This window comes from Podarcis melisellensis, assembly GCF_964234715.1.
Source record: "Podarcis melisellensis genome assembly, chromosome: Z".
Lineage (NCBI taxonomy): Eukaryota > Metazoa > Chordata > Lepidosauria > Squamata > Lacertidae > Podarcis > Podarcis melisellensis.
The window spans coordinates 18869672-18886777 of NC_138547.1; the positions used below are offsets into that span (position 1 = coordinate 18869672).

Sequence of the window (17106 nt, forward strand, 5' to 3'; positions counted from 1 at the left end):
CTGTGAGCCCCTATGGGCAGCCTTTTTATGTTTTTCCTTCTGCTTCTGCTCTGTTTTTACATTCAGCAGCCTCTCTCTAGCAATTCCACTGTTTGGAGTTAAACATGGCTGATGGGGCCATCTTCCCACCCATGTAAACATTGGCCTCTAACAATGTGCTGACTGTTGCCAAGCTCCGCCTATGATAAGCTCTGAAGATTCTCCTTTGGTTGGCTCTCACAACTCCTTAAGAACACAAGAAGAGCCATGAGTCAGATCAAAGGGGGTCCATTTAGTCCAGCACCCAGTCCTCACACTAGCCAGCCATGTGTCCCAGTGTGAAGCCCATGAGGATATGAGTACAGTTCCCCACTCCTGCTCTTGATCTTGCTCCCAGGCAACTGATATTGGGTGGCTACTATTGTTGACTTTACCCTCCTCTGTTGGTTGTCCATGTTCCAGTGTTTGGAGAGAAGCAAACTCTAAAATGCTGTTTTTGAGATCAGGCAACAAAGCACTGTATACCATCTTGCTCTGTTTGATTTGGCCTTTCCTTGCATTGTATCCTCCTGTCAGCTCAGCCTTTCCAGTGGAAGTTGCTGCTTTTGCTCTAGCTTGGATCTTGGGGAGAGAGTGGCTGCTGCCCTCAGATCTAGTTTGTGGACCTCCCTTGGGGGCATCTGGTCAACCACTGTGAGAACTTTAGCCTCATCCATCAGCCAGGCTCTTCTTATGTTCTCACAGACTGCAGCCACAGCCACCCTGATCCTGCCCACCAGGGCAGTCCACAGCCTCCTCCAGCAGTTCCCCTCCTCCCTGCACCACTGATTGCTCTTTCATCAGTCCACACCCTGCCTCTATCTGGCTTTTCTATTTGTCCTGCTTCTGCACACACACCCATGTTCAAGGCAGATTTTCCCCATCCACCAGGCCTTTGGGCAACAAGTGTCTTCTCCTTTATAGAAGATAAGGTGGTCTGTGGGGTCTGGCTGACACTTTAGGGTCTACCAGTGGGCATTGTGAAAGGGTGAAGGAACCTGTTGGAAGGACTGGCCCAGACACCCCTGCTGATCTCTCTCGTCTACGGAGGTCCCAGGTGGGCCATGCAGTACCCACCATGAGGCTAGCCGCCTGCCTCTAGCGGTGTGGGCAGAAAAGAGAGCGGTTGGAAAGAAGACCCTCCCCAATCTTTGCTTCTAGTCAGTAGATGGTGCGCCATTGATGCGCCTTTTCTGTTTGTTGCTTTTGGGGAAGACGGGAGGGAGATACAGTATTGCTAAACCCTCCTCCAAGGAGGAGGAGGGGAGGGAGGAGGCTGCCTTGCTTTCCTTCATATTGTCAGTCTCAGGGTAACGGCGAGCAGAGAGTGGCGATAGAAGGCTGATCTTGCAACCCTCTGGAAGACGGAGAGACCACGAGGTTCGCGCGTCAGCCGAAACACCCAAGGTTTAAATGCGTTCATCTCCTCCTCTGGATCTGTCCACCGCTGGATCAGCCGCTGCCACAGTCTGCTCCTCGTCACCCGAGACAGAAGCGCCAGACTCTCGGGGGCGCAAAGGCAGGACTGAGAGAGAGCAGTCGCGAGTGCCGCCCCAGTAGGTTTCTGGATCCAGCAGCAGCTCCGCAGGAGGTAAGGACCTGGCCCTCGGCTGTTTGCTCTTCGGGGTTGGGATGGGGCTGGCGTCGAGGGTCGTGGGGGATAAGCCACCCGCTTGCAAGCAGCCGTCGGAGCTCTTCCTAGCCTCGCCACCGAGCGGGAGCGCCTTTATTTGCTCCTCCTCTGCGTGGGAGTGGGCTCGTGGGTTCCTCGGTACAGCTAAGGGGTGGCCCTGAGAGAAGCGATCGAGTGCGGTGACTATCTGGCTCTCCCGGTCCCGAAGCCAAAAGGCGAGCAGAATGCTGGCTTGCGGCCCCTCTCTGCTCTCCCGCTGTGCAGCGCAAGCAGCAAACGCCCAGCAAAGTTGCAAAGGAGGAGATCAATCTAGGAACTGGGGAGGGGTCGGGGAAAGAGAGGTTGTGTGTGGCAGGGGCGCGGGGGGACACACAAAGGCCGTCTCTTCTCCCGCCCCTGCGGGCGGCCCTGCAAATATTCTGGAGCTTGACGTGGCCCCAGCTCAGCCTGCAAAACGCACATTGCCGGCCTCTTGCTAAAACGAGTTAGCCCAGAGGACAAAGGCGCGCGGCAGCCGCTTTATCCGTTCCTTTCCTTGGTTGGCATATGAGGCGTAGCGCTACAAGCCTTGGATTTACGCGCGTCCGCTAGTCTGGGGGTTGAGCTGCTGAGGGTTTCTAGCAAAAAGCAGGGGCCCCGCCAGTTCTGCAAGGGAGACTGGGAGGGTCTCTGCGCGTGTGGCGCGGCGCTGTCCACGGTCCTGAATGGGAGGCGCGCGTCTTTATCTTCCTGGCTGACGCTTTTTCCAAGGGCCCGGTGGACCTGCCTTTGCGCCCCCGAGCGTCTGGCGCTTCTGTCTCAGGTGGCGGGAAGCTGACTGTGGCGGCAGTGGCTTATCCAGGGAGGAGATGAACGCATGCAGTGGGGCTCGCCCGCCCCTCATTCCAAAGGCAGGCCCGCTGGCTGGTGAGGGGGACTGTCTGGATTGCCCAGGAGTGGAGCCCACCCCCTCGCCTGCCCGCCCGCAGCTTCCAGGACGCTCTGCGTCTCCCCAGCCGGACAGCCCTCTGGGTACGGCTGATTAATGTGTTGCTGCAAAGGACGGGGAGGGAGCGTTTCTCGGTTCTTCTCAGTCAGTATAGCCCCGGGCTGCATGGAGGAAGGAGCCGCCTCGCAGGGAGGACGACTCTGGAGGGCTACGCCGAACAGGCAAAGGCAGTGGATGACGCCACTGAGCCCACCGCCTGTCGTGGCGCTTTCCGCCCCCTCCCCAGTCCAGAAACGTTCCCTGTCTTGGGATTTGGAGACCGCTGAGATTTGGGGTGAGAACTGTGAGGGCCGCAGGCTCCCCGGACCATTGCGCCCTGCCAGAGAAGGAACGGCTTAGCCTTAGGTGGGAGCTGTGGTGAGCAGAGGCTGAAGGGCAGGGGATGGTGGGTGGGCGAGGCTGGTTAGGATACAGGCAGAGTGGGTGGGAGAGGAAAGGAGCAGCAGCTCTGCAGGTGGGGGGGAGGGGAGGACAAGAGAGCCAGGCCTCTGGAGGCTGCATTTGGGGGCGGGGGCGGGAGAGACGGGAAGGGGTGTGTGTGAAAGTCCAGGGATGAATGTGCCCATGACCTTAAGCTTTAGCACAGACAGCTTCCAAGGGAATTAAAAATAGCTCTGGGTCACCCAGGATGGAGTAGAGAACAGCACCACCAGCAGCCCAGACTTCACAGCTTCACACAGGTGACTGATGAGAGAGTTGGATGGCTGGGCTCTCAAGTGTGCCAGCTGAGGTTGCTCCTGCTGCCCCAGTAGCAAACTGAAAAAGGCTGAGCAGAAACAGATGAACTTTCCAGCAGCATTTTGCTCCATTCAGTTTTCTTATCAGGATTCTGGAGGCTTTGCATTCAGCAGCAAACACAGAAGAGCCTAGTGACTTCAAGCGGTTCTGCATGGTTGCCTGGGCAAAGGTCTGTACCTTCACAATGGAAGTTCCAAAGCAGGTGCAAATCTCAGGAAGTCCCAGGCCCCTTCTGGCTTTGCCATGGGCAGTGTGGTAAATGACCCAGCAACCCAGGATTCAGTTGCCCTGTCCTCTGGCAGCTCTAGGGCCAAATGAACAGCAAGAGCAGTGGTGTGTCTACTGAGAGTCCAGACTTTGGAGAGATGGGCACTGGGTGGTGGGGCTGGTGCGGCTGCTAGCCCTTAGATAGTACCAGGAAGTACCTGATTCAGAAAGCAGGGGCTTGCTGGTGTGTTATTTGGTGATGAAATAAGCAAGGGGTTAGCCAGAAAGTGATCATTTTGTACAATGACTTTGATTTATCATCACAAATAGGATAGTATTCACAAATAGGATAGTCCCCCATGTGTGACTGCCTATGCTCTCTCTCACATACACTCACTAACATACTGCTTCTCACTTTGTGCCTGCATGAGGCTGCTGTTCTTTTCAGAGGACACATTCTTCTCTTCCCCTCTTGCCATTGACCACCACAGGCACATCAGGCCACCCAGAATGCCTGCCCATCCATCTGGAGGATATGACCTTTCCCCTCCCTGCAGAGGGTAGCGTACATAGGATTGTTCCTTACAACTGAGGAGCACACAAAATAGCAACCTGCCTTGGAGGACTGTGGCTGGCCTGGCCACGGGGGTGGGGGTGGGCTGCTCTTGCTGCATCCAGTGCTTTCTGCTTTTTGTCTGCTGATGCATTTCTTCCCTGAAGCTGCTCTTTCTGCTGCCTTTATTCACCTTCCCATTGCTGTGTGTTGGCTCCCTTTGCCTACCTTCCCATTCAGTCATTTATCCAACTCACTCTCTCTCACACACATAAACACACACACACACACACACACACACACACACACAGAGAGAGAGAGAGAGAGAGAGAGAGAGAGAGAGAGATCTCTTTTCCTCCCGAGCCAGCTTCTCTCTCTCTCTCCATTCCATCCTGCATGCCCCTGGCTGTCCTCTTGAATCCCCTCAACCTCATCCTTTTGCTGTGTCTCCAGCAAGAAAACCCGTCCTACTCTCTCTGTGGGTATATCCCTGCCAAATGTTTACAACAAGTAGTTCGATGTACAGACTGAATCCTGGCATAATTATACACACAGACGGAGACCGCATAGTAAATAAGCCAGCTGCTGAAGACGCCCACTTTCCTCCTCGCTTGCTTTCTTATTAGAGCTGTTGCTGCCACCGCTGCCACTCTCACCTCTTTTGCCTCTCTGCCAAACCCCATTTCCAGGGCATCAGCGAATGCTCTTCTGGAAAAGAGCTCCTGGACAACCCCCACATCTGGGAAATGAATCAGAGCCGGGAGCAGAGCCCCAGTTCAAAGGGGTGCTTCTTGTCTTGTCAAGCACCCACTTGCCTGGCTCAGCTTCAGGGAAGGTGCTTCACCCCCCCTGCCCCCCACAGAGCTGGCAGAGGACCCCTGGAGTTGGAAAGGTGGGGGAGTTGGAGGCTATGGCTCCCCCTCCCCTCCCCACCTGACTCCCCACCCAACTGACCTGCTTATTTTACTGTTCCAACCGCAAGAGGGGCAGGACTACCCACAAGTCCACAATGTGCCCTTTCCCTTCCATTAAGCATCCTTCCTAAGGAAGGACGGTCAAGAGCAGAAATGGAGGGGCTGGTGGGATGGGCAAAACATCTGGTAGCTCAGCACTATCTGTGAGCATGAACTATGACTGCTATGTGTGCAGCAGCATGGTGGTGAGTGGGGTGGTTTTTGGCCAGAGCTGCTTATCTTCAATGGCAGGGGTTGTGGGTCTGGCTGGCCTGTGTTTGCTCCCCCACCCAACATCCTGGACTAGCAGTTGCACTCTGGGACCTGTGCAGAGTTGCTGTTGCTTTGCTGTCAGTGGGCCCAGGTGGAGATTGATCCACTGACTTGGCTGGGAATCAATGTCCTCTCTTAGAGGAAGAAAAGGACACACACTGGTGTCTTATTTTTGTTTGGTGAAAATGCTGTTTGCTCAGCCTCTGGCTTGCACATTGGCCTCACCTTCAGGCATATGTCACCAGATAAAGGCTCTGTTTGGGCATCCAATTCTCACTAAAGGCATTAGAATCACAATGCGCCTTGCCTGCTTTTATTTTTGGGACCGGATTCTATGCTTGATGTGATGAAAAGATTTCAAGGTGCATGGTGGCTTCAGCATAGATACAGTTGCTACCTTTCAAGATATGTTTTTGAGCTGGATGCAAGATGTAACAAAGCCAGATGGTTCTGATCTATTTCCATTTCTGCTCATGGGTGACTTTAAGTGCCAGAAGGCCAGGGATATATCCAGTTGCTGGATGCTCTTTAATTCTTGTGTGGAACATCCCTTGGGATCTGTGGCAAGGGAAGGGAAGCTGCAGACTGCTTGGTCACCGCCAGCAACTGCAGTGGGGGCGGCTCCATTAGGGCAGATAGGGCACTGGCTCACTAGTCTCAGTTAACCCTCCAGTCCAGAGGATGACACCTCCTCTTCCACCTTCTCCTCTGTCTCAGCGTTACCCTTGTAGAACTCAGCAGGGAGGAGCAAAATGGGAACAAAACTAGATTTAGGACTTGTCTACACTTCTGCTTTTCCCATGCCCAGAAAGCATGAGTATGAACTGTTTTCCCCTTTACCCCACTGCTTTCCAAGGGAAAACCCACTCTTTAGTGATACAACAAATGGCAATCATGGGGAAACCCAGATTTCTCTTTGCTCCAGAGCAGTTTTCCTTGGGGAGAAAGCAGCAGGACAAGATGAAGTGTGGACAAACCCTTAGTTGACTCTGCCTGCCATTGGCTCTGGCTCCACCTGTGGTTGGTCTCCTTGCCTTCCACCATACCAGCCACCACTTCCTACGTATAGAGTCAATAGGCACAGCATCTCAAAGACTTTAAGGATAGCATGATGCTCCAATATTTGGTTCTTCTTGTTCTGCTTGGTCCAAAACTTAAAACAAACTGAAATATGTAAGAGTGAGGAAGCATAGGAAAAAAGAACTGTTGTCACATTTCTTACTTGGTTGTATGACAAACAGCATCTGCTAAATGCACCCACATAGTCAGAGGTCTGCATTATCCCCAAACAGAAGTAAACTCATTCATCTAATTGTGTTTGCCAAGGTAGCACGTAATGGGGATAATCTGGGGGACCTCACTCAGCTGGATTCCTGAGTCAGACAAAGCCCTCCTTCCCCTGATCAGGTGGCTATTAAGACTAATTACCATGAGTACCAAAACTCACTTTTCTTGGAACATAAGGCTGTCATTGGCTGCTAGCCATGATGGCTCTGCTCTGCCTCCACCATCAGAGGCAGTTATGCTTCTGGGCTTGGGTCCTGTTTGAGGGTTTCTCATGGGTGTCCACTGTGAGAACAGGATGCTGGACTAGGTGGTCTTGTGCAGGAGGGCTCTTTCTGTGCTCTTTTGCATTCACTTGTCACAAATTCCAGGTAATGCTACTCCCTCCAAATCTCATTTCCTACTAGAGAGGCTGAGAAAGGAATAAAGAGGGCAGCCTCATAATCTTCCCACTACAGGTGCTCCAGCTGAAGGAAAGCTGGACCTTGGTGGGTTTGGAGGAAAGCTCCACTCCTCCCCAGCTCGCCTTACAGATTCCCTTGAAGTGTGATGATGAGCCTTTGCAATTCATCACCTCTTGATACAGCTTTGCTCAGCTAACTAGATTTGTGGGTCTGTTAGACAAGAAAAAGCACTAATAGTGTGGGTTTTTTAATATTCAGGGGGGGATGCAGTGGCGGATTTAGGGCAGCATGACTGGTTCCTCACACACAAGGTGCCGAACAGAGAGGGCACCTTCCTGCCTCCTTCCCAAAGCCTTGTAAGCACTTATTTTGGGAAGGAGGTGTGAGGGCTCTGACAGGGTCCTAGAGTCCTCCTTTATCCTTCCCAAAGCTTAGTTAACATTTGCCCAGCTTTGGGAAGGATACAGGAAAGTTGGATGTGTGTGTTAAATGTTGGCCTTGTACAGGGTGCCATATTACCAAAGTCGACCCCTGGGGAGTGGTTGGGACTTGTGGGGAAATCACAAAATTATAGGGTGCAAATATTATCCACTTGGGTGCATGATTTCGGCTTCCTCAGCATTTAGCATTTCTTAGTAGCATTCTCCACATTTTGTTCTACAGCTTTTCAGGGCTCAGCATAAACTACAAGTGTTGAAGTTCTTGGGGACCTGCATTATTGATGCTCTTCTGAATGGGCCGGTCCTGAGTGACATTCTTTGTGGAAGATGTTCCTGTGTTGATGCTGTCAAGAACACTGCAGCTTTGCATGCCAGTATTCCCCAAATTGCCTTTCCTTTGGTGTCTCTCCCTCCCTCCCTCACCCTACCCCAACCTAACCCATCACCAGAACTGATGCCTTCCCCCCCACTCCCCAGGAGATGAGCTCTGTGCACCTGGGCTTCCAAATTCTGAGAATTTCAAAATGTTGCTTAGAAAATCTGGGGTTGTCTTTTTTGTTGTTCATTTACTTTAGTGCGAGGTTATGAGACATGGTGAATTGGTATAAATTACCTCCTTAGAGATAGGCACGCTAAAGAGTGCCTTCAGGAGAGTAACAGTGAGAAATCAGGTACAGAAAAGAAAGACAGAAACGAGAAGGAATTTTTAAAAAAAATAAAAGCAGCACAGCTTATTTCCTTAAAAAACAAGAACAGCATTTGTCTTTCATATACCTGTCCCAGTTAAGGGCATCATCTGTGATATGGGTGCACTCAATCATGGGTGAGATACTCTGTCCTTTTTCCTTCTTCCAAAAGGCAGTCATGACTTCCCCAGTTTGTCTTGGGAGGAGCTGCTGGTCCTTCTTGCTTAGGGACAACACTTCTTCCACTTAAGAACAATTGAGCTTGGGTGGATGGGTGGGAGAAAGTGGCCACATTTAATTTCCCCAGTCCTTTCCCTTCTAGGATCTCAGTGTTGATGTTGGTTTGGGCAAACTCAAATGCCTCCTTTCAACTGACCCCCAAACCATCTCAGTAATGAATTGTGGAGCATAGAGAGAACTATGTTTTCGTATTGCCACAGATTTGCAAGGGCTCTCTAATGGGACATGTGCGGGGGGGGGGGCATAGTGAAACACAGGCTTTACTGGTTTATTGTTGTTAATCTGTCTGCAACCAGTGTTGTGAATACATCTAAAATTTGCTTTTATTATGCACTGGTGTTTCATATGATGCATTATCCTCCTCCTCTTTTTTGGGACACTGCTTGGATAGTTTGACGTTCAGCTTACTAAAATTTTTGCACACACACAAAAAAAGAAAAAAAAGATTCCCAAAGGGATCAACTGAAATGCCACAAAAGCAGTTTATTTACTGTATTTGATTTATACCCAGTATTTCAACAAGTTCCCAAGGCATATAATGAGGGATGATGATAGGGGAAGCATGATTGAGGATGACTGTAAAACCCAAACATACAAAATAGCAGCAAAGCTTCGGACAGAGTTTAAGAGATGCATCTGCAGCACTCTCTACAGCTGTACTATGAAGGTGCACCTCTGTGGGGAGGGAGTCCCACAACTTAGGGGCTGTTGCAGAGAAGGCTCTCTCTCACCAAGAGGGCCACTCCCCTGCCAGTTTTAGCACCCAAGAGGGTCTGTAGGGAAGCAGGTGGCCTTTTAGATATTTATACACAGACAATGTCTCACTGGCACCCACAAGTGTTTCAAGGAGGTTGGTTAGCTGGACACAATCCTGAGACACACATTTCATTATGGTGTGTACCCAGGGGATTTTATTTAAAAAGGTGAATATTTGTTGAATACTCGCTAACATTAAATCATAAAGGACAATATTTAAATTCATCCAACGAAAGAAAATTAAACTTAACCAAACATATTGTGTTTTTTTAAATTAACTTAATTACTTTAAAAATACAAATTTTAAAAATGAGGCACAAAAATACCAATTTTTTGCTTTAGTGATAACCAGAGGTATGGTCAGCTCAGAGGCATGGTGGAAAAAAAGAGTCTCTTCACAGGCAGAAGGAAATACAAAGCAAGTGACCACACACAAAGGATCCTCTCTAGGAAGTTCAAGAATTCGTTTACTAGCCCTATTCTTGTCTACATTTTGCTTGCAGACCCCACAAGACAGGCTTAACATGGCTGGATCTCCCCTTTACAAACCAAAATACCACCCTGCATTTAAAAAGAGCTTACTCTTCATTTTATTTTTAAAAAGAACTACTCATTAGTAGAAGGAAATTTCTTCCTCAATATTTCCTAAAGGAGAAATTCAAATGAGCCAAAATGGTTTTTAAAAATAAAGTAAGTGTTGATGTTTAGTCTCAGTCTTACCAGTGTGCTTCTATCCATTAATACTCATCCCCATCAAATACTTTAGCTGCTTAATTTGCTATTGGAAGGTTGCATTGATAATATACTAGTCACATTACCCTACTTCTGCTCCCCTATTTCAGTTGGTTCAGTCCATAAAAACCTTCACAACTTGTCTTCCACTTTGCACCTCACCCAGCAGCTTCTCCCTCACTTTCCTCCCCACCTGCCCTATTCCACACTGCAACTGCACATCCCACTGCCCTCATTCATCACCATAGACAGATGCAGGCAGAAACTGCAGATTGATTCCATAGTGCCAGTTGATTGGGAACACCTAGACCACAGACTGAGCAGTCGCACAGTTCCCTGGATGTATTGAATTTCTATTTAAATTACAGTAATGAAATATTTCTAAATTTGCATCTGCACATTTATGTCCTCTTTTTATGATGATAGTGGTGGTGGTGCATTTCCTCTTTTGGGGGGAAATGGACAAGTGCACCCCCCCCCCGACCCCTGGGCAAAGCAGTCTTGCAAATGCTGCAGTAAATGGCAAAGTCATGCCACATGGCCTGGTGCAGCCCAGTAGCAAAATGTTTACCAGCACAAAACAGAAAATAAAAATCTCCAAACCCAACAGGTAAAGGTAAAGGGACCCCTGACCATTAGGTCCAGCCGTGGCCAACTCTGGGGTTGCTGTGCTTTATTGGCTTCTGGATCATGTGGCCAGCATGATTAAGCTGCTTCTGGTGAACCAGAGCAGCGCACGGAAATGCCGTTTACCTTCCTGCCGGAGCAGTACCTATTTATCAAAAGCACTTTGACGTGCTTTCGAACTGCTAGGTTGGCAGGAGCAGGGACCGAGCAATGGGAGCTCACCCCGTCGCAGGGTTTCGAACTGCTGACCTTCTGATCAGCAAGTCCTAGGCTCTGTGGTTTAACCCACAGCGCCACCCAAACCCAATACTTCTTACCAAAACCAAGCTGTGACCATCTACCATGGCAGCCCAGATCCCTCCCTCTCTCACCTTTGTTCCTTCCTCATAGTGGTTGCTGTCACTACTACCAGGAAAACCACATACCTTCTCATATGGCATGCTGACTATTTTCACTGACCAGGAGAGCAATAGCAGGAATGAACTGGACTAGAGCCACTGACTGTGAGCCCTTGACTGAAATGATCTCAAAAGGAAAAGAAGGGCCAGAATTTGCCTGGTTGTGAGGAGCTTCGGTGTACAGTCACCACTTGGGCTGGGCATGTTATGTAGACTCCTACCGGGAGAATGCAGTGACAGTGTGCTAGAAGTATTGGGATCACCGTCCTGATGAGATGTGGCCTTTGCTCTTATAAATACATGCATTTGTATGGCATTTCAAAACCACTGTGGTTACTGAGATGCCTGAGTCATGTCATTTTGTAGGATGAGATGTCACAGATATTGTTTAAGGAAAGACCTCTTTCATTTCCTGATCTAGACCAAAAAAGGCAGGCACGTTTTCTACAGAGGCTCCAGTTGGCTGAGATTAGTAAGCCACACTTCCTCCCACAGGTGGCCATGGTGAAACTAGCTTGGCTAGGCTAAGCCCCAGTTGGGTCCATCACCTCTTGGTGCTTTCCTTTCCCCTTGATGTTCTGAGCCTGCTGCAGCTATCAGCTGTTTAGTCAGAGGCCCATAAAGCACCTCAGGGACTTTCACCACAAACTGACCTTTGTGCACCCAATGCCTGCATCATCAAAGAGAGTGGCTGGTCCCCTTGACCATTTTCTTTTCTCTTCCTCCTTGGCAGGTGTGGACGTTCTGCTGGCTAGCACTGCTGCACCCTGAAGTGATGGCATTGACAAGGGTCTGGGCCATACCTCCACTCTGTGTGACTAGCCTTGGCATTCTGCTGCTGGTTTATGCTCTCCCTGCAGAAGGGTAAGGTGGCAAGAGGATGGGATTTTATTATATAGCACAGAGGGAGTGAGGAAGGGTCTGGGGGCACTCCTTCTCCCTCACTGTACCTGCAACATCCAATTGCAGTGAGGAAGGCTGTAAGGGAGGCTTTGGGTTAAGTTTCACCTTCTGTCTCTCTAAGACTTGGTCATGGCTCTTTGGAACCAGGAAAATCCCCAGCTTGATTCTGCAGCAAAGGCATCTAACAATAATCCCATTTTGCCCCACACAGCCACTCTCCATGCCAGCTTTTCTCCTGACTGTGCTAGAGAATGGTTGATCTGAGTAATTTGCCAAGGCGATCTTCCCCATGCCAGAATGGTAAGGACTTTTCCAGAGGCAGTTGAAGTGCCAGGGTCCAAAATGGAATCCTGCATACACAGCAGGCAGCTGCAGGCAACTGACTAACCAGGTATCTGGAAAACTCCAAGGAGCAAACAAAAAGCAGCTGGCAACCATAGGGACAGAGAGCAGCGGTTTGAATCACCTGGAGTTGCAAGTGCCCCTTTCCTTCCATTTTGGGAGACCTCCCCAGAGAGTGTTTGCCTGACTTCCCTCCCCTCCCCCCTCCTTTTAAGCTTTCTATTCCTGTCTAAGTGATGACATTGGGAGACCCTTTGAGGAGTGGTAGTTCTGGCCTAGAGTGCCTAGGACAACAGTCTTCCCCATCACCAAACTGATGTCTTCCAGCTGCCAACAGCCCCAGCCATCGTGGACCCCTGGATGGTGCCAGGTCAGAGAAGACTGTATGGTACCTCATTCACAAGAATTTTAGCTTTGTATCTCATTCAGCAAAAAAACAAACAAACAAAAAAACAGCACACACAGACACACAACCCAACACCTCCAACTCAACACATTGGACACCTTCTCTGTGCTCTCTTCAGCATCTGCTTAAAGCATGTAGACGTTGACCTTTTAAAATCTTTTTTTTTTACTGCTAATTTTAAATATCTTTAAATGTTTTAAACTGTTTTTATTGCTGCTTTTCATTTTTCTAGTAAACCACTTATATATTAAATAAAATGATTAAACAGTGTTCCCATGCTACTGGTGCCTTCATGAAGATGGTAGCACAAACGTTATTTCTTGAGTACATTTCTTTGATACTTTTGTCTAAGAGAACAGATCCAAGTTGGGCTGCAAATAATAAAACCAGCTCATGATGTGCTGGAACAGAACTCCTTCAAACACACACGCACACATACACCCAAATACAAATAGAGAGTACAAGTTGTACTTGCCCATGAGCTCAGGTGAGCTAGTTTTGTCTGGCAGCTGCTCTTGGGAGGCATAGTCCTTTCTACTGTCATTGGTGGGCAATGTACACAGAATTATTTAGTTATTATTTCCTACCTGTTTGTTGATTTGATGGTTTGCTAATTTGTAATCAGTTTGTGTGATGATGGCATTTTAACACAGTAAGAAATGCAACTTAACAATTCTCAGTGAGACTTCTGTAATGTAAACATGTAAAAAGTGTGCCACTCCTATCTCTGGGAAAGAGCAAGTATGACAAATAAATAAATGAAAATCCACATGCCTGGATGGGGGTGGGGGACAAGACAGAAAGATGAGCATGTGAGGAGGCTGCAGGCCAAGGCAAGAAATGAGTGTGACAAGCACTCTTCTCCTATGTGAACAAACAGGTTTGGGCATCCTCTTCTGCCTAGAGAAGATTCCAGCATAAATGCAACACTCTGCACCTTCCTTCCTCTCTCTACCTGCACGCTTGGAGCAAGCAGAGGCATCCAAGAGTGATGGGACACATTAGCATTGCTCAAGACACAACTGCAAGAGTTACGGTTATGTCAGCACTTTTGTAGGAAACCCAATCCTCTTCCTAGCTGGCCCAGCATAGCAAAGACTTGGCAGCTACAGCTCATAGCCTGGTAGCAATGATTTCATCTGCTTTTCCTTCCCATTTATCACAAATCTCCTAGTAACACTGAGCAGCAAGCAATAAAATTCTGGAAATAGGAAGCTTTTGATTAAAGGCACAGTTTGCCCTTGGAAGCCTCAGTTGTTCTTTGCCATTCCATGCAGGACAGGCAATTGCCACTGCCATTTATTGCTAATGATAGATTAGCCACCAATCAGGTGTAAACACAGGGTGGTATTCAACTAAGTTTTATTTGGGATTGACCTGCTAAAATCAATGGACCCAACTCAGTTATGCTCATTCATTTCAATGGGTCTACACTAAGTAAATAACAGTCAGAAAATAGTTGAAGGCAATCATATGACAAAGTGGTTGGTTGACAGATCTAACATCAAAATTGGGGTAGGCAACCTAAGGCCCGTGGGCTGGATGTGCCCCAATAGCCTTCTCAATCTGGCCCATGGACATTCTGGGAATCAGCGTTTTTTACATGAGTAGAATGTGTCCTTTTATTTAAAATGCATCTCTGGGTTATTTGTGGGGCATAGGAATTCATTCAATTTTTTTCCTTCAAAATATAGTCCGGTCCACCACATGGTCTGAGGGACGGTGGACTGGCCCACAGCTGAAAAAGGTTGCTGACCACTGATCCAAGTGAATTAATGAAAAGTGGTGGTGGTGGTTATGGTTACCCATGTGCTTCCCTCCCTCCAAATAGCCAACCCAGAGAAAAATGGAAGGGGTGGAGGAAGGAGTAACAGCTGCCCCATCTTGTGAGGTGGACTTAGACTGATTCACTATGCCTTCCCAAAGCAACCTCTAACCTTGGGCCCCTCAAGGCTACTGTTTTGTTGCCATAGGTATTGTCTCTGCCACATGCTCTTGGCACATTAGTGGCGAATTTATTCCGCCTTATCAGTTGCTCTGCAATGCTTGCTTGGTGCTAACACATTATTGGTGTCCAGAGGGGCTATAGAGCAAGAAAAGCGAGAGGGAAATAAACCAGAGAATTTGTGGTGTAAAAAAAGTTATAAGGTTTCAGTTATGGGAAAGGCACTGACTGGAATGTGAAGCAGTGTGAATGTGCAATTAAAAAGGATGCCTGGAGGGGCCTCTCGTGACTAACAGCTACTCTGTGTCCAGTTGGAGTTAACATAAGGACATGTGCAGGCAGGGCCACGTCCATTAAAGGGAAAAAAGCAGAAAAATCTAGAGAAGGCCTAAAATCAGTGCAGGCCAGCGATGGGATTTTTTGTGTGTGTTTTTGTATGTGAGCACACACAGAGAATCATTGGAGAAGTGACAGACCTTAACCCTCCTGTTCTCCCTTGATATGGCAGACTCGCTCAAAAGCATGGCCCAGATATTATCGATGATGACAACAAAGACAACATCACCATCTTCACACGCATCCTGGACCGGCTGCTGGATGGATATGACAACCGACTGAGACCTGGGCTTGGAGGTCAGTCTACTTCAGCTAATTGTCTGTGCAAGTTTGATGGCATTTCCTGATGTCACAGCAGGGGGGAAGGTTTGGTGGGTGCAAACAAACAAACAAACAAACAAACAAACAAACAAACAAACAAATAAACAAACATGCAATATATGGACCATCCCTCCAATCTAACTGCATTTCCACTTAAAGCTGCCTGCCCCACAGCCTCCTTGGACTGCTTGCATAAGGGAAGGCCCCCCCCCCCCAGTTTGGCAAAAGCAACTCCTCCTTGGGAGGGGCTATTAATCCTAGGGCTCCCTGGAGTCTCTTGCTGGGGATTTGTGGTTTCTTGGGATCCTCTCCAGCCGATTACTTGAAGTCCTTCGGCCCAACAGTTAAGATAATGAAATGTCGGTTTCTGATCCAACAGAGGCTGCTTCATGTGGCTGCCTCATCCTTACCCTTACATTCATGCACATTCTCTGCCGGCTTGCTCTCCCTACAGAGCCCTTGAATGGGGTAGGGGTGGACTTTTCAAATTTCAGCAGTGCCCTGTGTGAGGCCAAAATTCAGCACCCCTGCCCCTTGCCTTCCGTTCTGCTCAATTTGGTATGTCATAGTTGCAACACCCTGCAACACCCCCTAGGCTTGGCACCCAGTGCAGTGCAAGCAGTCACACTGCTCTAAATCTGCCTCTGAATGGGGGAAGGAGATGAAGGTATGAAAGAAGAGAGAGATGATCAGCCCTCCTGCAGCAAGACCAGACGTTTCAGTTCAGTCATTGACATTTTGCTTCCTGCTCACAGGGTCATAGGAAGCTGCCTTGAACCAAGACAGACAATTGGTCCATCTAGCTCAGTATTGTCTAAAATGACTGCCAGTACATCTGTGGTTTCATACAGGGTGCCTTCTGCCCTACCAGGAGATGCCATTGCGGAATGAACCTGGGACCTTCTGCATGCAAACCAGATGCTCCGCCACTGAGCTTTAATTGTAGCACATGCTCACTTGCTTAGGCAGGCCAGGAAGATGCTTCTGTCTCCCCACCTCCAGTAGCAGGTGGCAGTAAGGTGTGGGTCCCACTGACAGAGGAAGAGGAGTGCTGGGGGAGCGAACCACCCCTGGCAGCATGATCCCGGTGGGGTGCCATTGTGGCTGCTCCCCCGCCTGTGCTGGGTGCCATGCCCCTGCAGGCAGCGTGCCACACCCTCAGAATGCATGCCACGCTCCTGCGTGCACTGTGCCACACCCCGAGACGCATGCCAGCCCCACCCCACCTGCTCTCCGACCCCTTGTGCCGAAGCATGAAGCTCCGCCACTGGTGGGTCCTTCCGGGAACTTGGAAGCAAGGTGCCACCTGCTACAACTGACCTGTCAGCATCTCATTGCCACATCTAGCATCCGTGTGGGTTGGGTACTTCCTATCTGGTTTGTACTGAAATGGTGATCAATGAGGATGTAAAACCAGCTACAGGCAAGAGTGTCTTTCCCATGTGCTCTTTGCATTCTGTGCCACAGCAGCAGCAGCAGCTAGACTGGGAATAAATGGCTCAGAGTGTGATGCTGGTCCCTGAACTCATGAAATGAGCACTCAGAGCTCCCAGAAGACAAAATGCAAGTCCACCAAATGACAATACATGAGACACACTAGGGCATTACAGAACTGTGGCCAAGAGGAGCACCCAGGGCCTCGTGGGAACCTATCACAAAATCACAGTATTGTAGATTTGGAAGGATCTTCCACAATTTCTTTTTTGGATCAATCTAACAAACTAACTCCTCCCCCCCCCCCAAGGAAGTACTCAAAGGTACACAGCACTGGCACCTCTTTGTTTTTTTTGGGTTAAAAAGTGTGACATTTTTCTTTAACAACTTCATGAGTACCAGCACATATTTTTCTAGAAAAAAGCACTGTTCTCTCTCTCTCTCTCTCTCTCTCTCTCTCTCTCTCTCTCTCTCTCACACACACACACA

At 48.9% G+C, this 17106-nt stretch overlaps 1 protein-coding gene across 3 annotated transcripts in view; it reads left to right on the top strand.

Annotated features, from left to right (window-relative positions):
- The first annotated feature begins 1217 nt into the window (after positions 1-1217).
- LOC309362265 (gamma-aminobutyric acid receptor subunit alpha-3-like) overlaps positions 1218-17106 on the top strand; it is a 42708-nt gene continuing 26819 nt past the window's right edge. The window contains exons 1-3 of one of the 3 annotated variants that reach the window (XM_081897882.1): positions 1218-1609; positions 11664-11794; positions 15035-15159. In XM_081897882.1, the coding sequence (XP_081754008.1) occupies positions 11706-11794; positions 15035-15159 (214 nt within the window). In that variant the 5' untranslated portion in view covers positions 1218-1609; positions 11664-11705. Of the gene's footprint in view, positions 1610-2397; positions 2663-2698; positions 2914-11663; positions 11795-15034; positions 15160-17106 lie in introns of those variants that run through there. The other 2 variants (XM_081897883.1, XM_081897884.1) reach the window with 2 other exon arrangements.